Raw genomic sequence first — 25,467 nt, forward strand, 5'->3', positions numbered from 1 at the left:
CCCTTTTCACACGACCTAACAATTCCACTATCCACCTCCGTAATTAATATACGGCTGTCAGAGTTCCTCTTGAAAGCGAACTCCAGGCGGATCCCTAGAACAATCCACGTCGATAAGGAAAAATGGATTCTTGCTCAACCTGTGAAGGCAGCAAATCCCTTAAATCGAATCCTAAAAATTTTAATAAAAATAATTCCCAAAGCAGCAATCAGAATCGGCTACGTGCCCCCTCCTCACACTCGACTTCGCGACGGAAACCTTGGTTTTGCCAGGCGGCACAGACCAGGATGTAAATCCGGGCCAAACCATCGGGAACGCGGAAACTAACATCCACATCCGGGTCAGGCTCTGAAGCCTCTCTGCCGCTTCCCTACCCCCTCCCGCGGCCACGCACGGGGAGGGGCGGGGCTACTCATGCGCACTCCCCGAATGCTGGCAGGGCTGGTTCTGCGCAAGCTCACGGGAAGCGCTCGCTAACTCGGCTTCCGGAGAGGGTTTTCTCTGGCAGTCGGTGGCGTGGGGACCCGCAACCCTGGAGCCCCGCCGTAGCCGCGCGCCGGGTCTGTGCGCCCTTAGCGCGCAGTGGACTTGGAGGAGGCCTGTAAGCGTCCGCTTCTCCCTCCTGCTATTTCCTGCTGACTTTCTGTAATCTTGGGTTCTGGGAACGTGAGTTACTTACTGGGACTGTGAAGTTTTGGTTACCGTGGCAACCGCCACGATGGTTGATTTCACATTAAGATGTTACTTCAAGCTTTTGCGCCGAACGGCTCAATTTGATTTTTGAAAGCTTAATCTGGTTGGAAGGCAGAGAAACAGAATTTGAGGCAGCTCTTGGGAGATGGCCCAGCAGGTCGTAGAGATTACCGTCAAGCCAGGTGAGGTCGATCCGTGGTGCACGGACCCCTGTAAATTATCCACTGGCCTCCACACGGGCACGGTGGCCTACCCCGCGCAATAAACAACGTAGCATAAATAAAGAAATTGTACCGAGTGGTGGTGGCACACGCCTTTAATCCTAGCATTTGGGAGGCAGAGGCAGGCAGGTCTCTGTGAGTTCAAGGCCAGCCTGGTCTACAAGAGCTAGTTCTAGGACAGGCTCCAAAGCTACGGAGAAACCCTGTCTCAAAAAAAAAAAAAAAAAACAGAAATCGTTTGTCAACAGGCACAAGACCCCGGGTTCCGTATCTAGCACCGCAGAAAACAAACAAACAACGACGCCATTGCATTAATTCTGGACAAATCTGAAGGTGTCCGGAACTAGGGTAGTGCTGGAGGATTGCAGAAAGGAGGGAGATTTGGTGGGATTGTAAATCGCAAAGCTTCAGTACTCGATAGGTTGACAGAAGAGGGGTCTTAGCATCTTGACAGTTCTCTTCAAGCGCAATGGCCTGTGGCTGCGTTTGTAGAGCCATTTATTTGCCATGGCCCCTGCCCACCTCCTGGTGGGTTTTGTAACACCAGCCGACCGGTCTGTGCTCTTCATTTCTTAGACTCTTGTTTTCATTTGTCTAGGTCCTACTGTTTTCATTCCTAATGTGGAAGAAAAGAAGGTTGCTTCCGTGATTAAATTAGATAATTTTAGGCTAAGTATGTAGTTAAGTCCCGGTAAATACCGGCTACTGCTATTATTGTACTTGTTATATTGTGTTGTTAGGTATTGTTCAATTTCTCTCTGTAGCTTTAGGTTTTTACTTTGTACTTAAGGATTGTCTAATTTTTGTGTGTGCTTAATACATAGTTTAACAGTATCCTTTATCTTTTTTATGGATTAAAAATATTATGTGTATTAGTGTTTGACTGCATGTATATGCACTATGTATACTCCTGTTGAGGTCATTGGGTGCCCTGGGTTCGAGAAGATCATGAGCTCTTACATGGGTGCTGGGAACCGAGCCTAGGTCCTCTGTTGTTTCCAGTCTTCTCTTTTTGAAAAGTGAACTTTAGGTTGGGCTGTTGCTGACTTAACCAGATTCAACTTTTACTTTAAAAGAACTGTGAGATACAGTGGGTTCTGCTGCAGGTGATATTTATTAGAAGAAAAGATGGCTATTCTTCTGTTCCATTCAGTTGCCTGAGGATTAACATGTACTGATGCTAACTGATACTCTCGATTTGGAATAAATATGAGCAAATTCCGTGACGAATTGACAAGGCTTGCGGTGGCAGAGCGTGACAAGAGAGAAGCTTCTGTGTTATCTAATCCTGGAATGCATTTCCCATGGCTTCAGGAGCGCATAGAAACTGTCGGTAAGTGGACCAACATCGAAGCCTTTCACTTTTCATTCAAGGAAGTGCTGAGATTGCACCCAGATACAAAATGAATAACCGAGCTAGTTCGTTCTTCCTCCCTTCCCTCTTATTTTATTTTATTTGTTGTTATTGTTAAGACAGGGTCTTGCTGTTTATCCCCAACTGACCTGGAATACTCTTAATGTAGCTCAGGCTGGTTTTGAACTCATGATTGTTCCCTTGCCTTAGCCTCCAAGTGCTGGGATTACAGATGTGAACCATGATGCATGCTTGATTATCTTGCTAAGATTAGATGGAATGTTTTCCTTTTCTTGCTTACAGCTATAGACAAAAAGGAAATGATAAGAAATCAGTTTTTTAAAGTTTTTTTGCATTTAAGCTAATACATAGTCTATATATGTATATATATACATATATATATGTATATATATACATATATATGTATATATATATATATATATATATATATATTATTTTTAGACTTTTAGTTCTCTTTACCAAGCACTTATATCTTTGGCATTGGCAGAATATTGGTCTCTCATTGAGGAACACATACACAGGAATGTTAAGGAAATTTCTGTTGATTCAATGAAGAAAATTCCTTATAGAATTGATGTAATAGGTTTAAAATGCATCTTTTTTTTTCCATTTTGAATCTAATGTAGATGTAGACAAGGTTTTTAACGGGTTAACTTCTCTTAGACCATGTAAAGAATCAGCGATCCGTGTGCTGCTGTGTGTCAGACCTTTAAATACATCTACGCCAGCACTTTTCCTACTGCTCTTGATGCTTTCCTTGGCTCCTAGGATTTAGCTCCCATTTAAAAAGAAGAATTCACTTAATATATATTCCCAGTAAGTTAGTCATGTGTGTTAGTCCCAGTAAATGTGTGCACTGGCATATTTTGTGGGAGGAGACTGAATTGCAAAGAAGTTAAACTCTTAAGTAATGATACAGGGAGCAAATCAGGTCTGTCTAATTTCAAATCCTGTTCTTTTAACAATAAAGAAGTCGATGGAGCTTGGCCTGAGAGCAGTCTTCCATTAGGTGACCAAAGGCTGTTTGAACAGATATTTTGCCAGTTTTGTGGGCTAGGTGCCTGGGATTGTTGTGGTCTAAGCAGCTTGTGTAGTTCTTATTAGATGCAGTGTCTGCTTCAGAGGGCTGGCCCAGACTTGGTAGGCTCCATTTCTAATTAGCTTCCAGATAACTGCAGTACTGCTAACTTCAGGACCACGTGAGTGTTAAGGCTGAGGATCCTAGGTGTTTGCAACATGCACTAAGTGGTCTGGGAAGTACCTACCTGGTCCATGTTGTAGGCTTCTTCCCCCTCCAGCCCTCCTCTAGATAGGGTCTTGCTGATCAGCCTTGATTAGCCCGGAACTGGCTACGCACACCAGGTTGGCCTCAAACTTGCTGCGATCCTCCTGTCTCAGTCCTGTGATTGATGGCGTGACGGGTGTGTACCACCATGCCCTGCTGAGAGTCTGTGGTCGTTATCTTTTTAACTTAAATATCCCCTATGAAATATGTTCTGTGTACTGTCTCGCAGTACTTATTAAACTGTCTTGACGGTTTTATGGTGTATAAATTGTTTTCTAAGTTCAATAGTTGCAAATGAAACGTTTTCAGTACATGATGGATTTTTAAAATGGAATTATTTTACGTTAAAGTAGATCTGGTGGAATCTAAATCATAAAAATGTAATATTCTGTTACCAATTTTTAAATGATGAATAAAAAAGCTAGTAGGTGGGAGTTTTAGAATATTGATTTTTCTTTGCAGAAAGTATATATCACTGATAATATATAAGTGTCTCTTATTTTGCAAGCATTAGAGTTTCTTTTGAGTTGAGACATTGTAACTATTGGTTGTAGATAATTGATCAAAATAATATAAAAGCTTTGTTGAGATTGTTGGGACTTAACTATTAGAGTAAATTTATTTATTCATTCATTCACTCATTCACTTTGGTTTTTCAAGACTGGGTTTCTCTGTAGCTTTGGAGCCTGTCCTGGAACTAGCTCTTGTAGATCAGGCTGGCCTCAAACTCACAGAGATCCGCCTGCCTCTGCCTCCTGAGTGTTGGAATTAAAGGCATGTGCCACCACTGCCTGGCTTAGAGTAAATTTTTAATTTGTATTTTATCTCAACAAAATAGATAAGGTTATCATGTTTTCCTCAATTGCTTTGTAAATCCAATGGTATTTATTATGTATTTATTTCCCTTCCCGTGCATGAATACTTGATTTTTGAGTCTTGCTATAGCCCAGGCAGACCCCAGACTCAAGTTTTTTAGCCACGATGGCATTACAGGTATGTGCCACACAGCTTTGACTGTTGTGTATTTTTATTTTCCTATGGAGGGAACATTTAACATCAGTTCTGTTTGTTTAAGTTTCTGTAAGTCAGTTTGGAGGGACGGTGAGTCACATGAGGAAGTGAATGGTGGTAAAGTTTAAGCAGTGTATCTGAGGTTACATGATGATCTCTTTAAAGTTGCTAGTGTCAAGGTGGTGGTAGTGGCACACGCCTTTAATCCCAGCGCTTGTGAAGCAGAGGCAGGCAGATCTCTGAGTTTCTTTGACAGCCTGGTCTACAGAGCGAGTTCCAGGATAGGCTCCAAATCTACAGAGAAACCCTTTCTCAAAAAACAAAACAAAACAAAAAACCAAAAAAAGTTACTAGTGTCAAAGCAGGGTACGGTGGCACATGTCTTTAATCCTGCCTTGTTACGTTCTCCTTTGAGTTTCCAGGTGAGCTAGTTTCAGACTGAATGGAGAGCAGTGGCTCCTTGCGTGAGATCTGCCCAGGATTACGTGTCAGCATTCCGTCCCGGGTCAGGAGACCACTAAAACTGATGCTGTGTGATGTCAGGGTTTAAGTCAGTGGGTAGCGGGGTCAGTAGTACTTGTTGCCCTTGTTAAAGCTTGTGTTGACTGAGTTTTGAATAGCTGAGCTGGAGTCGGCTGTCTTTGTTACAGTGACCGGAGGGAAGAAGAAGAGGGATTTTACTCAGACAACAAGTGCTTGTTTAAGCTTCATCCAAGAAGCCCTGCTGAAGCACCAGTGGCAGCAAGCTGCAGACTATATGCACAGCTACTTACAGACCCTGGAAGACTCGGACACCTTCAAGAGACAGGCCGCCCCCGAGGTAGACAGAGTGGGAGTCTGCAGGTGGCACAGTGGCTGCTGGGAGTTGCGCTTCTAGCTCTCCCCACAGTAGACCCTCGTCTCCCCTGCCCCACTTCCTGGGTGCTGGCGTGACAGGCGTGCCCCCACCATGCCTGATTGCGTCTTTCCTTTGTCAGTGTCCTGCTGCATGGAATGCCATACTGCATGCATCCGCCCATCAGTGTTTTCTCTCAGCATTCATGTATGTGCTTTTGCATGGTGCTTGCTGTAATTTCTCTTTGGTGTATACTGAAGAGTGGAATTGTAGATTATATGATAATACTATTCTTAATCTCTTAAGGTTTTGCCAAACTCCATACCAAAGTGACTTTTCCACTTTATATTTCTACCAGCAATATTTAATGTTTTAATTTTTTCACATCCTTATTGGTCATTCCTTCATTCATCCACTTAATTACTTATTGAGAAAGTCTTGATCTGGATACCATGCTGGCTCAGACTCGTGTTTACAGCAGTCCTTTGTCTAAACCTCTTGAGGCTGGTAGGCACAAGTGACGATGCCTGTTTTTTTTTGTTTTTTGTTTTTTTTTTTTAATTTATTTTTATTGAGCTCTACATTTTTCGCCTGTCTTTTTTTTTTTTTTTTTTTTTTTGGTACTTTGAATTGTGAGTTAGAATTTGCTCGTGCTATGATTTGCATTTCCCTATTGACTAACGATGTAGACGGGGCTTCTCCAAACCCTGGTTGAGAGCACTGATGGTTTTCCATTTTCTGGCACACCAGCCATGGTGTGCCTCTAATTGCTGTGGACTTCTTAGGAAGTCGACCTCTTCCTGGTCTGCCTGTCTGACCCCATCTCTTTAACTAGGGTTTTCTTCTCTAGCCTCATCACCCTTAACCTTTAATGGAGCAGGTCTTTCTTCAGCTCTTGCCTCCTCTGGGCCTTCACGCTCATGCCCAGCACTCCTGATGTCCTGCTGTATAAAAAACCAGGTGTGGAGGTGCACACCTGTAACCCCAGCAGGGGGAGGCAGAGGCAACTTTTTCTTGTTTTTAAGACACCTGATTTTATTAATCTACTTCAGGTTGAAAGGGAATAGGTATTTGCTCCCTGAGAAAAACAGAGCTCAAATTCTGTCACCAAAATATGGCCTGAGAACATATATTTCATTAAAATTTGTTTTTTCTGACAGATGTTCTTAGATTGACATCCTTAGTGCGTAGCACATATACTCAGTGTGGATGAAGGTTCAGGGGGTGCGGACATGCCTACTGTCTGTACTTGGAGGGTTGGAGGTGAGATTTCAGGGGGTGCCTTTTAAAGAGTACTAAGTTAATAATGGCACTGTTATTCTTACCAGGTGTAATGGTTTGAATGAGAATGCCCCCATAGGCTCTGGCACTTGAATACTGGTTCCTGCTGGTGGCGCTGTTTGGGGGTGGGGTTAGGAGGTACAGTCTGTCACCAGAGGTGGCTTTCAGAATTTAAGACCACACTGTTTCTAGTTTGCTCTCTGCTTCAGGCTTGCTGTTCAAGATGTGAGCTTGCTGCTGCCGCCATGCCTTAGTACTGCCGTCATAGACTGACCCTATGGAACGTGAGCCTGAGTACACCCTTCCTTCAGTTGCTGTGGTCGTGTGTTTGATGACAGCAGCAGACATGCCACCAGCACACCAGCATTTTGAGATGTAGTGATTATCACCTCGCAAGAGTGCTGCTTTACTAGGCGGGTGTAGGAAAGTCCAGCAGTGGTGGTTCCATGGAGAGGGAAAGTTACTTTTACATGTTGTAATCAGGAAAAAAATCCAAAATTTTATAGGAAGAAACTGGATGAGATAAGGATTTATTATTTTACTCTTAATTTCTGCTTTGATAGATCATTTGGAAGCTTGGAAGTGAAATTCTATTTTATCATCCTAAAAGCAATGTGGAGACTTTTAATAACTTTGCTGACCGGATGAAAAATATTGGCGTCTTGAACTATTTAAAGGTGAGAACGTAGACTTGTAAATTTGTATTTTCAGTGTGTGTTTGTTTTAATTGCCTGTATTGGTGTTGAGTGAGAAAATCATGGAAAATAGATGAGCCCTGTGGGTAAAGGAGCTGGGAGAGCACTCCTGTGCAGCTACCTGGTTTCCAGCTACCTTCCATGTGATCTGATTGGAGCCCTGTTGTCTGTCTCTGGCCGTCAAGCTCAGGCCTTCAGAGATAAAACTGGACCTCACTGTGGACACAGCCAGTTCTCAGCTGGTTGCTGAACTTGAGCCGACCTGGCATTTTGAGAAAAAGGCAAACTGAACAAAAGTAGGAACTTGAACATGTTCAAATGCTGCAACTTTCCTGCTGTGTGGATACCTTTTCTCCGAAGTCCTGTCTTTAATAATAGTTTTTTTGCAAGAGGGACTGAGACCACACCACAGTATTATAGCCCCTAACTAAAAGCATCATTCTTTAGTAATTTTCTAAATAATTTGTTAATTTTTTCAAAACTATAAAGTTGTATTAGGACTCGGCCACAAGTTGAGTAAATGTGACAGAAACCACACGGCTTGCAGAGCATAAATGTGCACTCCTGGCTCTCTCGGTTTTGTTTTTACTTGCTCAATTTTCTGACTGTGTGTGTGTGTGTGTGTGTGTGTGTGTGTGTAAGTCTGGAGGTCTGATGTTGACACTAGGAGCCTTTTTGAATTTCCTCCACCTTAACCTATTGAAGCAGGGTTTCTTGCTGACCCAGAGCTCCCTGGTTCTGCCCAGCTAATCTATCTAGCAAGTTTGCTCTGGGATCCCATATCTACCTCTTGTGCACTGGGGTGATAGGCAGGCCGCTATGTCCTTCCAGCTTGACCTGTGGGTTCTGGGGTTCCAGACTCTGGTCCTCATGCATTCTCAGCAGAGTTTATCCACTGAATCACCTTCCTAGCCCCTTTGTTTGTTGGCTTGTGTTTTTCTTTTCTTTTCCTTTTTTTTTGAGACAGTGCCTTGCTGTGTAGCCCAGGCTGGTCTCCAGCTCACAGTCCTACCTCAGCCTGCCTGCTTGGTGCTGGGATTATTGATGAGTGCCACCACGCCCAGCTCTATGGCTATTTTTGCTTTTGTTTCCGGGATACCGTGTCCCTCATAAACTAAATCCATTCTTGAGCACTCGTTGGCAGGATGTTTTCTGTGAGCATATTTGACATGTATGAAGTTGTTAGGATGTTGTCTACTGTAGGTCAAGCAGACATAAGATTATGTCATTTAATCTTGAACAGCCTCTTTTGAAGGGTTACTGAAGACAGGTAAAGGAAGCGTTGAGTGACTGACAGTTCAGGCTTCGATGCCCAGTTTCCTCACTGTGTTGCACTGTATTCTGTTACTCTCAGTTACGTAATGTTAGTTGTTTTTCATGTCTGTCTAAATGTAGATGACAGAGTATGGACTGTACCACTGTCTGAGCTTTCACCTTTTTCCTTTCCTTTCCTTTCCTTTCCTTTTCTTTTTTCCAAGGCAGGGTTTCTCTGTGTAGATCAGGCTGTCCTCAAACTCGCAGAGATCCACCTGCCTATGTTTCCCAAATGCTAGAATTAAAGGCATGCGCCACCACCACCCAGTTGAGTTTTCCCTTTTATATGGGGTCCTACTGCATAGTTTTCGTAGGACTAGGCCAGCATGTGTTAAATCTCCTGAGTTTTTAACTAAGAGTTCTGACTTCAGCGACTGAATCTTTCTTACTGGTGCAGATCTCCTTACAACACGCGTTGTATCTTTTACATCATGGAATGCTGGAAGATGCAAACAAAAACCTCACTGATGCAGAGGCATGGCGGTACGGTGAAAAGTCGTCCTCTCAGGAAGTGCTGATCAACCTTGTTCAGGCCTACAAAGGGCTTTTACAGTACTACACATGGTCCAGGAAGAAGATGGAGCTGTCAGAGCTGGGTGAGTTGGCTCAGCCAGCTTTCTTGTGGTGGCGGATAGCCACGCAGCACAGCTCACAGACCTCTGAGTTAGTCCAGATGGATGGAAGAAACCTTGCTCTATGTAGCCTTGACTGTCTGGAATTTAGCAGGTGCTGGGATTTAAGGTGTGCACCACCGTGCTCCATCATATAATCTATTTTTGTGTATCAGTTTTATATCCTGCAATCTTAATGAATTGTTAATGCTTATAAAGTTTTTCAAAATTAAATTTTATGTGTATTATCTGCATGTGTGCCTGCACCACATACATTTCTTCTGGTGACTGCAGAGGCCAGGAGAGGGCATCATATCCCCTGGGACTAGGTTTGTAAATGGTTGCGAGCAACAAGTGGGTGCTAGGAATGAAACCCTGGTTCTGTAAGAGCAGTTAGTGCTGTTACCACTGAGCCGGCTCCACCCACCTAGCGCTCAGGTTTTTAGTGCAGTTTTCTTGAGACTTTCTGTGTGCCAGGATCGTGTTACCTGAAAGGAGATAAGTTTTGTCCTTGTCAGTCTAGGCATCATTGCGTTTCCTGCTTCATTGCCCTGATGGAAACCTGGCATTGCAGCAGAAGTCACGAGAGAGGATGCTTTGCCTTTCCTCAGATTTCGGCAACTCTGTTAGCTGTTTAATTACATTTTTAAAAAATCAAAAAAATCGAGATTGAGTGAGTCCTGTTCCTAGATTGGTGACTGTTTTCATAACACAAAGAACTACTGAACATTGTCGTGTCTTTTTCTGCCTCTGCAGATGACGGTGCAGTGATTTGGTTTAGAGGGAGGATCTTCATTGCTTGCGCTAGTCGATAGTCAGCTCTTAGCTGACCTTGGGTATGGTGGATAGTTGCTGTTTAGAGGTGGCTAGACTGTTTGCCAATGCCCTGCTGGGGAGCTGGGCATCCCATAAGAGGTACCAGTTCTCTTTGCACTTGGTAGAGTTTACCAGCGTCCACCCAGACTTGAGCTTTGCTTATGGCTTCTCTGAATGAATGAGTGAATTTCTTACGTTACTATGGCTTCTCTGAATGAATGAGCGAGTTTCTTACGTTTGAGCAGATGAGGATGATTATGCTTACACCGCAAAAACTCAACACATGCTCAGCCAGAGCTGCAAGACGTCTGCAAGTATTTCTGCGCTGCTCAAAACTCCCGGGGTTTGGGACCCTTTTGTGAAGAGTTACGTGGAGGTAAGTAAATCACTTGTCGTAGGCCAGGGTGGTGATGCTGAGGGAGGGGTGTTGCCAGTATGAGGCCCGCTCTAGGTATTTATGAATACTAATATGCTCCGTAAGGTAGTCTCGTTTAGTTTTACCCCTGGCTGACTTTTTAATGGTTTGAATATGAAATGCCCATAAAGACTAATGTACTTGAATGCTTGGTGGTCACCAGCTTTGTGAGATTGGAACTTTATGTGGTGGGGCCTGGCTGGAGGAAGTGACACTAGGAGCATCCTGCTTCCATCCTGTTCCTAGTAGTGTCATGTGATAGTACTTGCTGCATGCTTTCATAGAGTAAGCCTTCAGTCATATCTTCATGGATTCTAGCCCTCTGAACTCTACATCCAGATAAATCTTTCCTCCTCCTCCTCCTTCTGACCTCCCCACCCCACCCCACCCCCCCAAAAAAAAGAAAAAAGAAAAACAGGGTTTCTCTGTATGGGCCTGGCTGTCCTGGAACTCTGTGTAGATAAGTCTAGTTTTAAACTCAGATCCGCCCACCTCAGCCTTTGAGTGCTGGGATTAAAGGCATGTGCCACCACCACGCTGGCTAATCCTTTTTTTTCTTAGTTGTTTCTGTGAAATTTTTGGTGGCATTGATGAGAAAAGTAGATATACCTGTCATGGCCAGATACCTATGTGAAATAGTGATGGAACTGTGATTGGCAAGCCTGCATTTTTATTGCTGAACATACTGTAAAAGCAGGATAATTCTAAAGATTTGTAGAAGGGAGGTGGAAAAACACTAAACCAAAGTCACAGCATGGGGCCGAGGAACACAATGGCTTTTAGAAAGCTTATAAAGCTACCCCAGTGTCTCAGACTCCTTGCAGAAGAACCCAGGGCTTGGGTGCTGCTTGGTACTAAAGAGACCGTTTTCCTGCCAAAAGATAATCGAGTTCCTCTGTGAATCGCTTCAAAGGTAGGAGCCATGGTTAGCACGGACTCCTTCAGCCTGAAGTTAGGGCGCTGAGATCGCTGACTTACACCTGGTCATTAGTGGTCTCTACTTTGGGGACTTGATTTCTTGTAAGAACAGTTCCTACACTGGGGGGGGGGAGGGGGGTGTCTACATTTTCTAGAAACAAATTTAAGGTAAGAATGAGACCTCATGTAGACCTTTGATCCTGTTTGTAGAAGTTGTAGGGAGCTAGAAAAGCAGAATTAGTGTCGCTGTTGTCACGTGTGATTTCTTTTTTATTGTTGCGGCTGTTGTTCTTAGCAGTAACTTTGTATCTTATTTTTGTGGAGTTATTTTACAGAATTAATGTAAAACATACTTTATTTTATACAGATGCTAGAATTCTATGGTGATCAAGATGGAGCCCGAGAAATACTCACCAATTATGCGTATGATGAAAAGTTCCCCTCAAACCCCAATGCTCACATCTACTTATATGAATTTCTGAAGAGAGAGAAGGCACCAAGAGCGAAACTGATAAGTGTTCTTAAGGTATAGACATTTTCCCGGTGTTTGAATAGAAAGCCATTCCTTATATTGTGACAGCCATAGAAAATGACACCAGGCTGGGGATGTATGTAGCTCAGTGGTAGAGCACTGGACTAGCATATGCAAGGCCCTGGGTTTACAACAAAGTGTAAACGGTAATGTATGAATAGTGTTCTGTGGTCAGTAGAGAACGCTGCTCCCTACGTGTGCTTTAGGAAGAAACTCTAGCTCCTGAGGAGAAAGACTCTGCACTCTGCTTGCAAATGCTCCAGTGATATTTTTGGAAACAACCGTATTGACATTTCATTGACATACTTTCATTCTCATGCATGGTTGTGCTCTGATGAGTGTTTGCATTCACAGAGCTGCCCTGAAAGTGACGATCAAGAGTACTTCTGTGGGACTCAGGATCCTTGTCTAACCCCCCAAACAGCCAGCCACTCACATGCCCCCGTGCCAGGCAACCATTGTTGATTTATTTTAAACCTCTTTTGAAAGTTTTTATAAATGCAATCCTATAGCTTTTACCTTACTTTTTGTCTGGCTTCTCTGGCGTAGCATATTTTTAGTTTTCTCCATGCTGTGGTGTGGCCGATGTATCGTGTGCACGTGTGTGTGCGTGGGTGTGGAGGTCAGAGTCGGTGTCGTGTCAGCCTGTTGCTCTCCACTTTCTTTTTACAGTTGATATTAGCCAGCAGGCAGAGCAGTAAGCATCTTTTGAGCGGGGTCCTCACTGAACCGAGCACTCAGTGGCTAACTTGACTGGCCACTAAGCTTCAGGGATCCGCCCTACCACGTTTATAGGCGTGCACTGTCTTTACATGTGAGTTCTAGGGATCTGAGCTCACAGACTCATGCTTGTGGGGCAGGGCCTCTATTGACTGTGCTTTAGTCATTGGAGACACATGTGAACACACACACGGTTGGTAGTGCTGGGAGTGAGCCCAGGGCGTTACATCTCCTGGGCAAGTTCTCTCTCACTGATCTACAGAACCAGTCCTTATTATCATTCTTTAGCTGTCAAGAATAATGCTGCCAAGACATACGTGAGTCTGTGCGTTTCCTTGGGTAGCTAGCGACCTAACAATGCGATTGCTAAGTGAGGAGAGTCTGTGCTTCTTAAGGAACTGTGCTGTTGGCATTACTACCATGTGTGAGTAGTTGAGTCTTATCTCACCTGCCTCCATCCTAAAGACTCCATCAAGGCTGCTGCAGTGACTGCATTCGGGTTTCATTGTGACTTTGATATGCTGTTCCCTGATGAGGGATGCTGAGCATCTTTTGGGGGTCTGCTATTTCCTTGTGTTTATTAGCTATTTTGCCTGTTTCTTAGGGGATGTTTTTATACCAACTGGGGAGCTTTTATGTGGTTTAGATACAATTCCCTTGTTAGATATGGATTTGTTAGATTGTTTCTCTGTGGTTCTTTGCTTGTCTGTGTTTTCTTTTTAGTCTTCTTGGTGCTGGGGGTTGAACTAAGTTCCTTCAGTATTCTGAGGATCCACTGTAACACTGTGAGCATGGTATGTGTCTTAGTTTGGGACACCATGACCACGGCAGCTCTTTCAATTGGAGTGGCTTGCTTAAAGTTTCAGAGGTTGAGTCTCTTATCATGAAGGGGAGCATGGCGGCATGCAGGCAGATGTGCTGAAGTATCTGAGAGTTCTACATCTTACAGGGGGCAGGAAGTCGACTGAAAGTTGCTTGAGCAAAAGAGAGCTCAAAGCCCGCCCCCACAGAGACAGACTTCCTCCAACAAGGCCACACCTCCTAATAGTGCCATTCTCCCTGGGAACCATTTTCTTTCAAATCACCACAATATGTTTCTATTTAGGCCTCTCTGGATTGCATGTGTCATATACATTTCTAATATGCATAATATTGCATGTTACGTTCTTGTTCAGGCCTCTCTGGATCACATCTATCATACAGTTATAGTAGACATCATATTACATGTTATATTTCTTAGCAGTGTCCTTGAAACAAATCCCAACAGCATCCAAATTTCACAGTTTTTCTTTTATGGCTTAGTGTATTTTCTTTTAGAAATTTTTGGCTTTCCAAACTGATGAAGATTCTCTTTTATGTTTCATTTTTCTAGATGTGCTGAATGATTTTATGCTAAAAGTTTATGATGGGTTATTGTTTGCGTGCTGTGAGGTATGAGAGTCAGGGTTATCTTTTCCCCTACTTGGCTGGTCTAGCACTAACTGAAGACTGGTCTTTTCTCCATTGGGAGCTTTGTTTGAGATCAATTGGCCCTGATGGTATATATTTCCGTCATGTACCAATAGCATGGTTAGTGTAACTGAAGAAGCCTTGGAATCAAATGAAAATTATTTAAATTTGTCCATTTTCAAAATTTTTCTGTCTTTTCTGTGTTCTTTTACTTTATATACATTTAAAAATCAGTATGTTGCTATAGAAACAAAAGTCTTGGATTTTAAGTCTGTAGACCAATGTCGAAAGAACTGGCACCTTTTCCATTTTTTAAAATTAATTATGTAATCATGTGTGGGGCTGTGCGCATGAGTGCAGATTCCCGAGGTGGCCAGAAGAGGGCACTGCATCTTATGGTGCTAGAGTTACAGGCACTCTTGAGTCATCTGACATGGTAGCTGGGAACTGAACTCTGGTTTTCTGAAAGAGCAGCAAGCTCTTAACTGAGCCATTTTTCCAGCCTTAAAAATTGACATTTTAATGAGATTGAGGTTTCTAAATAGAACATGGCATATCCTTAGGTTTTTACTTTTTTCTAAAATATTCTACTTTAATGTATTATTTTTTGGGGTTGTTATATAGTATTTATAAAAAAATTTTTAGCATGATAGAATATTCATATCAAAACTTAGCATCTTAAGTTTTATAGTTGGCACAAACATAGCGGTTTCTTTCTGTCATCACTACAATTTCTGAATGTTTTTATTATTATAAAGTTTCTGTACACATTAAACAGTAAGTTGCTGTTATTGCCTCTCCCAAACCCTGAATGTCTGTCTTCTCCCATCTTAATGAATTTGCCTGTTCAAGATGCCTCCTATAAGCAGAATCATGCAGCATTTGTCTTTTGTGTAGTTCAGATTCCATGGTCCCTCCAATGGAGTGTCAGAACTGCCATTCTTTGTAAGACTGAGTGTTTCGTTGTGCTGCCGAACACAGTTGGCTTGCCCAGTCATCTGCTGATGGATGCCTGAGTTGTATCATATCTGACTCTAGTCAGTAATGCTGCTGTGAAGATTGGTGTGGGGTGTTTGAGTCCCTGCTTTTTGTTGTTTAGATGTATACCTGGGGGTGACATTGCTGGATGACGTTGTTTAACATTTCGAGGGATCATCAAATGGCTTTCCAGAGCAGCTGTGTCCTGTTTGTGTTTCTGCGGGGAGCATGAGAGTCCAGTCCTTCCACATGCTAGCCAACTCTTTACCCCACCCCGTCTTTTGGATAATAGGTTATGCTAGTGGATGTGAAATAATGTCTCACTGTAGTTTAGATTGTGTTTTCCAAATGTCTAGTCACAGTAGAACATTTTTTCATGTGCCCATTGGCCATTTATTACCATCTGTGGAGTAATGTCTATTCAAGTCTTTTGCCTTGTAGGGGTGTGTGTTGACTGTAGGCGTTCCCTCCCTCCCACCCTAAACCTAGGTCCCCCAGCATAGAAAACACATCTTTAACTCCTGAGCTCCAGCCCTTCTGCCTCAGCCTCCCAAATGCTGGGATGCAGAGGGTCACCACCTGTACAGGCTTGAACACTAATTTAGGTTTAAAATTAAAAAAAAAAATTATAGAGAAATGCTATTTTTCTTTCTGCGAAACCCAAGTTTTGGGATCTCAGAATGCAGTCCAAGGGTTGTCATAGCAAAATGAGGATCAGTGCCGTGTCTGTGCAGGTGAAAGCCCACATGAGGGGCTAAAAAGTGTGGAGAGTCTATGTCAGGGCTTGGTGGGAAGCCCAGTGTGTGTGGTTGGAGTCCAGGAAGAGAAGGAGGAATGGCCCAAAACAAGCAGAACTTGAGAGCTTCCCAACTCATGTGGTGGTTACGTGAGTGTGTTCAGCTTCACGAAAACATGTTGACGGCACATAGTACTTGTTTGCCATAGCAGTATATATATTTCAATAAAAAAAATTTGAGAGAGTTGAGACATTCATAGATAAATAATGGAAAACTGTTACTGTAGGAACCAAATTTTAATAACTTCTGTTATTGCTGTGTCAATATTTATTTCTGACCTCTTATAAAACTATTAAGAGAAACTGACAAAATTTGTTGTTTTGATGGAAACAAAGCCAAAGTATCCCAGGAAACAGAATGGATTACATCCCAAATGCAGTTTCCCCTCCCTCCTCTCCTTTCAGTCCCTCCCCACCCACATCCACTCTTCCTCCAAATCCACTCCTTTCTCTTCCAAAAAGGGCAGGCATGAATCCACGTATTTATTTTGTCTGTGTACATGTGGAGGTCAGACGACATCTTGTCTCCCTCTGATCCCAGGGTTTACACTTGGGTTGCCAGGCGTGGCAGCAAGCACCTTTGCTCAAATTCATTTTTAATATACGCTTTGAATGTGAGATAATGTTACTTCAGATCCTGTTCCACAGTCATAAAATAGTATTCTTAAGAAATAAAGTCTTTGTTTCTCCTTACTTTTTATTAAAAAACTGTTTAGAACAATCACATGCTTTTTAGCGTGGTTTGTTTGAGTTTATTCTTTAAAATTACTCTCTCTGCCCTTTTGAGTTTTTGTTTTATGTAAATCTTCTGTGATATTTTCTGACCAATATGGTATTTTCTATGTGAGTTCTTTGATTTTGTTTTCTTGAGACTTGGGTGTCATGTAGTTAGAGACTGGCTTCAGACTTGTTCTGTAGCCTGTCTGGATTTGAGGTCCTGATCTCCTGCCTCTACCTCCTGAGTTCTGCGATTACAAGCCCTCGGCCACCATGCCTGGCTTTGTAATTTCTTCTATTCTTTTCAGAAAGCAACATCGTTTAAGTTTTTAGTATGGCAAGCAGAATCGATATGTATAAGATAGAAATAAAAGCCTGTCTACTCAGTCTGTTTCTTCCTGTGAACCTTGCCATTTTGAGAGGGTGCGGGAGGAAGACCACAGATGAATTAGAGAGAGGGAGAGAGAGAACGCATGTCGGAGGTCATCCTCGGGCGTCCTTTCTCAAGAGCTAGCTACGCTGTTTTGTTTGTTTCCTTAAATGTTAGGTTGTTGCTGTTGTTGTTGCCTTTGTGTAACCCTGGATGGCCTGGAGCTCCCTGTGTAGACCAGGCTGGCCTTACACTAACAGAGATTCACCGTCCTCTACTTCCTGAGTGCTAGAATTGAAGGCACTCTCCACCACACCTGTCTAATCTGTCTCATAAAGAAGGTTTTCTCCCTGAAGCCCATCTAGTGGTCAGCAAGCCCCAGGGACCCACCCGTTTCTGCTTCTCCAACGCTGAGACTCCACATGTGCCAGGGTTCTAGGGATCAGAATAAGGTCCCGCGCTTACTAGACAAACAATTCTCGGACTAAGCAGTGTCCCCAGACCAGGTGTGTATTGCGTGGTTGTTTGGCATGTCTGTATATCCCATGCATGTGGTGCTTCTGGAGGTCAGAAAAGAGTGTTGGATCCTCCTGTGACTGGAGTTAGAGATGGCTGTGAGCTGCCATGTGCTCTTATCCACAGAGCCATCTCTAGCCCCTCCACCTTTTTAGATACAGGGTTTCTCACTCAGCCTAAAGATCACCCACAGGCTAGGTTGCCAGGATGGTGAACTCCCAGGATCCTCCTGTTTTTCCCCAGTGCTGGGATTACAGGTGTTTGCTACTACCCCTGGCCTTGTCTGTGGTGCTGGGGATTTGAATTCAAGTTCTCATGCTTGCCAAGTGAGCACTCCATCCAGAGAATACCTTCTTATGTTCAGATTGAAACTGGATTAAAAAAAAAAAAGTCCTTAGTTCATTTGCTGAGAGCATATTAGCCAGTAAGAATTTTACACAAAAGAAAGCTAGAGTTTGAGAATGTCTGTATACTGTGTAAATTACAAGACTATTTTCTCTTTCAGATTTTACATGGGATTGTGCCATCCCATCCACTGATGTTAGAATTCCATACAATGCTTAGGAAATCAGGTAAAACTGTGTTTTTTTTATTTTTTTATTTTTTTATTTTTTTTTATTGAGAAAAAATTTCCGCCTCCTCCCAGCCTCCCACTCCTCTCCCCCTCCCCCTACTCCTCTCCCCCTCCCTCTCAAGTCTGAAGAGCAGTCAGGGTTCCCTGTCCTGTGGAAAGTCCAAAGTCCTCCCCCCTCCGTTTTATCTTCATTTGTGCGTATAGACTAGATGAGGGCCAGCGTCTGATTCAGGGGCCACTTCCACTCCTCACCTGTTTTCACAAGCTGCAATCGCTGGCTCTCCGTGCCTCCTGGGATGCTGGTGGTTGCTTTGCTTTATGACTGTAGAATCTGTCTCTGCAGTGGAGAGTTCACATCCCCAGCTCACAGCTTAAAATGCTTGGTGTCTGGGCCCAATGGAGAGACTTGGGAAGTAGGAGGACCTCTTGTTAACCCCTTGAGTGCTGCAGTGCAGTACAGTAAAGAACATCTGTCTTAGAAGGAAGTCAGCTAGTTTAAGCCAATTGTTACAAAGTCTGTAGGTCCCAACCTGTAGATACTAAACATGCCAAATAGGGTAGGAGGTATTTAGAGGGGTGTAACCTGAGAAGAGGCTCACATCTTATGTCCTACGTCCTTAACCTTCATCTCATCACTGCACAGTGAGCATGATGAATTGTTTTAAACACCTAACCAGCCAGAAGGCTTGCAGTTCATAATGCATAACATGATGTAGCTTCTTGGCTCCGAGCACTTCTCCAGTACCTTCTGTAAGCTTGGGCTCTTGTGACCGTTGCAGAGACAGAAGAACACCGGAAGCTGGGCTTGGGCGTATTATTTGAATTCCTTGATTTTGCTGGATGCACTAAGAACATAACTGCCTGGAAATACTTGGCAACGTATCTGAAGCAGACATTAATGGAGTAAGTCTTCAACATAAGTAATTGTAGCACAAATAATATAAACCCAGATACTGGGTTCAAACTGAAGATCAGAAAAGCAAAGCAGCCAACCACTAGTGAGACCTTTTACCTCTACCAAGTCTTCAGACCAAATCCTCAGACTCCACACTCCACTGAGTTCCTGTCTTTTCTCCTTTATATTCCTCTCTCTGCCCAGCCATATTGCTCCTGTCTCCACCTCCCTAGTGCTGGGGTTAAAGGCTTGTGATCCCAAGTGCTGGGATCATCTTTGTGTGAGTTCTGTTTCTCTTTTGGACAGACTGAGTCAGGGTAGCCTTGAACTCACAGTGATCAACTGCCTCTGTCTCTGGAGTTGTGGGATTAAAGGTGTGTTCCGCCACTCCCTGGCCTATATGGCTGACTAGTGTGGCTGCTTTGCCCTCTGGTCTTCAGGTAAACTTTATTTATTAAAATACAAATAATTTACCTCTATAAGTAATAGTCACCACATTTTAGGTGTTGCTTTTAACGTTTCTAACTTAATGGTTTTACATTTCCTGTATAGGATCTTAGCTCTTTTTTTTCTGAGTATCAGAAGCTAGGAAATACAAATTTATAAGCCTAACACACAGAAATTCTATGCATATATTTCATGTTAGCAAAATCAATGCCACATCTGAAAGCACGTTAGCATGTCTGACGCTGCACCTGCCTTGCATATTGTCAGCACTGCATTCTGGATAAGAGAAAAGGCACGACCCTGCTCACAGGTATTCTGTTTGTGAGAAGAGAGACCTCCCAGAGTTAAGCTTCACTTGAACGTTATGCCCATTTTGGGTGGTGAGGAAATCCTATGTTTGAGGATACTCACTTCGGGAATAGAACTGACTTTACTCTGTACTTGCTACTCTGGTTGGTGGCATGAACCTGGGGCACGGGGCCCAAAAGTGAGGCAGATGAAAGTCTCATGTAGTTAGACTCTGAATAAAGCCAATTTTATTCAGAGCCTCAGACAGTTTGTACTCTGAGGGTTAAGAAGAGTTACCTGAGTAAGGTGTCTGAGTGCAGGGACAGGACAGATTTGGAGAAACATTTGTCCGTAGGGGCATGTGACTAGCGACAGCTGAAGTAAACTCACTCTCGTCTGCTATACCCGGGTGGGGCACGGAAACACAGTCCTGTAGTAATAAGGGCGGCGGGGCTGCCGTCCCCAGCACCCGGCTGCCTGGCTAGCTTATGCCCGAAATAACAACACACAAACTGTATTCGTTTAAACACTGCTTGGCCCTTTAGCCCTAGCCCTTACTGGCTAATTCTGATATCCCAATCAACCCATCTCTAATAATCTGTGAGCACTGGTTTTAGTGAGCACCGGTCTTACCAGGAAGATTCTAGCCTAAGTCCATCCTGGGTCGGAGCTTCATCGCGTGTGTCTGCCTGGGATCTGGGGGCATGGTGTCTCTCTGAGGCGTCTGCTCCCGAGAGGAGAGCTGTGGAGTCTGAGCTCACTTCCTCTTCCTCCCAGCCTTCTGTTCTGTTTACTCCTCTCACCTATCTTCTAACCAATGAGGGCCAAGCAGTTTCTTTTTATTTAACCAATGACCTTCCTCCATCACAGTCCAGGAACAATTCCATGTTTTTGAAGAAACTGATATAAGACTCGTCTTGTTTTCTTGGAATTTCTCACAAGCACTGAGAACTTTCACACCCCTTCATTCTTGGACAAGGTTCCGACAGTGTTTCGGCAATCCTCCAACAAACTGAAGACAGGAAAGGCTGAAACTCCGTGGATTTTACAGAGAAGTCTTAAGACTTTTATTTATTTACTTATTTATTTTCTTAAAAAGCTCTGGTAGCAGAGAAGTCAAAGGTGAAGGCACCAGCAGATTTGTTCTGGTGAAGCCGGGCCCTCTTGCTGTTACCTCGTGTGGTAAAGGACCTGAGTCAACTGCTGTCTGGGCTCTTAAGCACCAGTCCAGTTTGTTGGCACACTCACCGTCGGTCGCTTCACAGATCCGAAGTATCGTTTAATCCCTACTAGGCCATAGGGTTTCTGAAGGCCAAGAGACATATTCTTCACATGTTGGATTCAGCAGCTCCACCGCAGGGGCGGGGCCGCCACAGGTGTTATACACGTTTACTCAAGTTGCTGGTGGACACTTAATTTGCTTGGTTCATCATCAAGGTCATGTTTGTATGTTTTTGTAGTGATAGCATCTGAATTGGCATAGTAATTTTGGTAACATCTAATTTTATCTAAGATTGTACCGTTCCCTTTAGGTGATTATGATTGTAACTGTTGCCGTGTGGTGCGCTCTGTGCAAGGTGCTTTATGGGGATCTGTGCGCTCTTGGACTAGAAAATAGCCATTTCCACCATCAAAGGGATTGAGACTCAGAGAGGTGGGCAGCCTGCTCAGGATCATACAATTGGAGATGGGGGAGCTGAGATTTCAGTCCAGGATTTTATCTCAGTGTCCTGCTGACCACTCTGCTGTAAGGCGTCGGCTGTGAAGTGGAAATGGGATGTGCAGACCAAAAAGAATGAACATGGGCCTGCCTCCCTGTTTCTGTCCTGACCATGCTCAGACCAAAAAGAATGAATGAACATGGGCCTGCCTCCCTGTTTCTGTACTGACCATGCTCAGACCAAAAAGAATGAATGAACATGGGCCTGCCTCCCTGTTTCTGTACTGACCATGCTCAGACCAAAAAGAATGAATGAACATGGGCCTGCCTCCCTGTTTCTGTCCTGACCATGCTCAGACCAAAAAGAATGAACATGGGCCTGCCTCCCTGCTTCTGTCCTGACCATGCTCAGACCAAAAAGAATGAACATGGGCCTGCCTCCCTGCTTCTGTCCTGACCATGCTCAGAAGTCAGCCCAGGCACTTCTCCCGTGTTGTTGTAAGAGATGCGCACAGTCAGCTCCGATGACAGCAGTCCACTTCACTGTTTTCTTTTCTCGTGTTTCCTTCCAGAAGCCATCCGGCCTGGGTCGAAGAAGAGTGGAAATCTAGGAGAAGCTGGTGGCCGGCCTTTCACTTCAGCTTCTTTTGGGCAAAGAGTGACTGGAAGGCAGATGCTGTCTTAGCTTATGAGAAAGCTTTTGTAGCAGGAATCCTTTTAGGAAAAGGTTTGTGGTTTTTTTCTCTGTGATTTTGTGTTTGTTTGGATGTAGCTTATTTATTTATTTACTTTTAATGTTTTATTATTACTATTATTATTTTGTTTTTGAGACAGGGTTTCTCTGTAGCCTTGGAGCTTGTCCTGGAACTAGCTCTTGTAGACTAGGCTGGCCTCGAACTCACAGAGATCGACCTGCCTCTGCCTCCAGAGTGCTAGGATTAAAGGCGTGCACCACAACTGCCCAGTGTAGCTTTTGGCTGGCTCTGAAGCTAGAAAATGAGCCCTGTTGCTCATCTTGTCCAGTATGATGCCTCAGGGTTATAGATGCTTGAGAAATGACTGGAACAAGAGTGTGAGCCCTGAGCAGGATCGTGATAAGAGCTTATGTGGGATCTTATATACTGTGTGGTTGGCTTCCACACCCTGACTTGAGTTTGGGCCTTAAAATACACTGTGCAGGCTAGACTATAAGGTTTGCTTGTGACATCACAAAAAGTACAATGCTCTTGACTGACCTCGATGTCTTCATTAGCATCGTGTTATATTTACTCTCCTGTAAGGAATGAACATCCCCCCACCCCAGAAAGAATACCACCTGTGAACAGCAAGTCTTTTAAAAAGACAAAACTGATCTTTTATTATGGGATATTTTGTTCAGTAAAATGCGTATCTGCTCTGCACCACTGAAACATGAGCAGTGGAACATTCTAGTAAACTTCCGTGAAGTATGTCTAGAGGTAGGAAGGAGTGCGGCAGTGAGCACCGCAGAGCCCTGTGCTTACACCTGTAGTCCCATGCAGTGAGCTCATGAGGCTCATGGCCATGCGCAGTGCTGAGAGGGCGTCTGGTGGAGTGGAATCGGTGTGTTTCTTAACATTACTAAGATGCGGAAAAGGTTGGGTTTATGAGAAAAGGGGATTCATGAAAACAGAGTTGAAAGATGCCATTTCTAAGAACACTTGTGATGGAACAGAAATGGGCTTGCCTGCAGGGCTTCCTTCTTGAACCCTGAATGCAGTACAGTAAGACGGCTCAGGGCAGCTGCGTCTGAGCTGGGTCTGAAGGCCCGGGGCAGTTTCCAGTCCTCTTGTCATTTAGGCCAAGCAGCAACCTTTGGTGGCTTCTGTGTGAAATGCACGTTGTGAGCATGGCTCTTTCCTTATTTGCTAACTGGGTTGTCAATACCAAGTGAACATCCCCTGGAGCGCTCTGAATTCTCAAGTGTTCTGGGAGTGAGAAGCCTGGTTCTGCTTGAGAATGGCACACCTTTCTCCTTTGGGGTTGGTTTAGCACTGAGTTGAGTTTGATTCTTGTTCTGGCCACCATCGTTACATCCTCACGTTCCATCTTGGTCAGCTTCTGCTTTGTCTTAGAATGGGTGTGACAGCTGGCTGCCTTCATCCCATGCTGTGTGAAAGCAAAGCAGGCCCCTTTCTCTTTGGAGGCCCTTCCTCACAGTTAGCAACCTAGCTGCCTTCCTACGTAAGCTCTCTTCACGTTTATGCAGCTCTTTAGTGCTAGAACAGGGTGAAATTCTTTCCAGTTTTCTATATAGGTGAAAGCAGAAATCTGGCTGTATTTAACTTCTACTATAAAATAGTATATTTATGAATACAAATTTTCATGCCTTCTAGATACCAGGAGGCTGTTGTGGGAGGATCATTTGAACTCAGGAATTATATGAAAACCTGGACAACATGGCTAGAACCTGTCTCAAAAGAAACGCACAAATTATTTTAGTAACACTACAGACACTCTTTAGCCCGCACCGCTAGCATCCTGTCCTCAGGGATGGCAGAGAGGTTCTGTAGTTATGGGATATAACCTGGCGTTTTCTTAGGAGAGAGAGATATCTGTCAGCTGAGGATGTAATAAAATCCTTACGTGACGTTAGCCAGAAAGCTGAGAAAGGAATGTTGTTTTTGTTTTTTAAACAGAAAATAGTGTTTGTTTAAGGGAGAGCGTAGCGCTCAAGTAGTTCCTTTTGCGTTGGTGTGTGGGACACAAATGAGTCGACTTTCATATCCTTAGTGTTCGGGGGCTGAAGCAGAAGTAAAAAATGTAGAAGTGTACTTAATTGAGAAATATTAAAACTTTTATTTTGTTTTATTTTCTAGGTTGTAGATATTTTCGGTATATTTTGAAACAAGATCATGAAACCTTGAAGAAGAAAATTAAACGGATGAAGAAGTCTGTGAAAAAATACAGTATTGTAAATCCAGGTGTTCGCACCTAGACGGTAAGCTGCTTTGCAGCTGTTACCACAGTGTGGTGCTCATTGGTTATAGAATGTGAGTGGTTGATGTTTTTAGATGGCTTTTCAAATTAGTATAAGCGTGTGCATACACACGTGTACATCCACATGTGTACATGACAGTTGTATCATGTCCTTCCTCAGGTCTCTCACTGAGACCCGGCACTCACCTCTTAGGCTGGTTGACCAGTGTGTCCCAGGGATTCTTCTTAGTTAGCTCTGGGATTGTAATTGTAATCTATTCATTCGTGTGTGTGTGTGTGTGTGTGTAAGCGTATGCAGATGACTGGGCATGAGTGTGGTGGAGAATGACTTGCAGGAGTGGTTTCCTCCTTCCTCCATGTAGGTCTCAGGGACCGACTGTGGCAGTGAGAGTGACAGGTGACCCTGTCCACTGAATGCATCTTGTCAGCCCTGTACACAGCTCCCATGTGGGTGCTGTGTTCAACTCGTGTCTTAGTGGACTATTTCCCTGGCCCTTTATTTAATTATTTTTTTAAATAATTTATTTTTATTTTACATGCATTGCTGTTTTGCCTGCATACTTTTCTGTGTGAGGGTGTCAGATTCCCTGGAACTGGATTTACAGACAGTTGTGAACTGCCACATAGGTCCTGGGAATTGAACCCGGGTCCTCTGGAAGAGCTGAGCCATCTCTCCAGCCCCCTATTTCTATGTTTTTTATATTTCATTTTATTCTCAGTTATAGTTAAAATAATTTCACTGCCTTTACTGTTTGTAAATGTATATACTTGTATTTTTCTTTTTTGTAACATTACATGTGTATTTTACTTGTATTTTAATAAATAAAGCTTGCCTGAAAATCTGACAGTAAAACAGCCCCACTGATGAGCCTTATCGACCAGGTCGTGGTGACACACACCTTTAATCCCAGTAGTCACACTAGTTTGTCATAGTAATGGGATAGCAGTGGTGCACACCTTTAATCCCAGCCCTAGAGAGGAATATAAGATGGGAGAAGACAGTTCTCAAACAGTCTCATTCTGAGATTCCTGGAGGCAGGATCGCCATTTTTGGACTAAGGTCAAGATAAGAGCCAGTGGCTTGGCTGCTTTGCTTT

General features: G+C 43.6%; 1 protein-coding gene across 2 annotated transcripts; it reads left to right on the plus strand.

Annotated features, from left to right (window-relative positions):
- Positions 1–466: 466 nt before the first annotated feature.
- Taf1a (TATA-box binding protein associated factor, RNA polymerase I subunit A) lies at positions 467–25,374 on the plus strand. 2 transcript variants are annotated; one of them, XM_041635528.1, is made up of 11 exons: positions 467–601; positions 2,068–2,247; positions 5,236–5,405; positions 7,265–7,378; positions 9,108–9,306; positions 10,383–10,513; positions 11,838–11,996; positions 18,054–18,120; positions 18,902–19,025; positions 21,985–22,139; positions 24,250–25,374. In XM_041635528.1, exons 2-11 carry the CDS (start codon positions 2,124–2,126, stop codon positions 24,366–24,368), a joined length of 1,362 nt encoding a protein of 453 aa, XP_041491462.1. In that variant the 5' UTR covers positions 467–601; positions 2,068–2,123; the 3' UTR covers positions 24,369–25,374. The 2 variants fall into 2 exon arrangements, with proteins under 2 accessions (XP_041491462.1, XP_041491461.1); XM_041635527.1 differs by having other exon boundaries at positions 474–875.
- Positions 25,375–25,467: the final 93 nt, after the last annotated feature.

This window comes from Microtus oregoni, unplaced genomic scaffold, assembly GCF_018167655.1.
Source record: "Microtus oregoni isolate MIOR12 unplaced genomic scaffold, Mior012 000047F_ref0000412, whole genome shotgun sequence".
NCBI classification, from domain to species: domain Eukaryota; kingdom Metazoa; phylum Chordata; class Mammalia; order Rodentia; family Cricetidae; genus Microtus; species Microtus oregoni.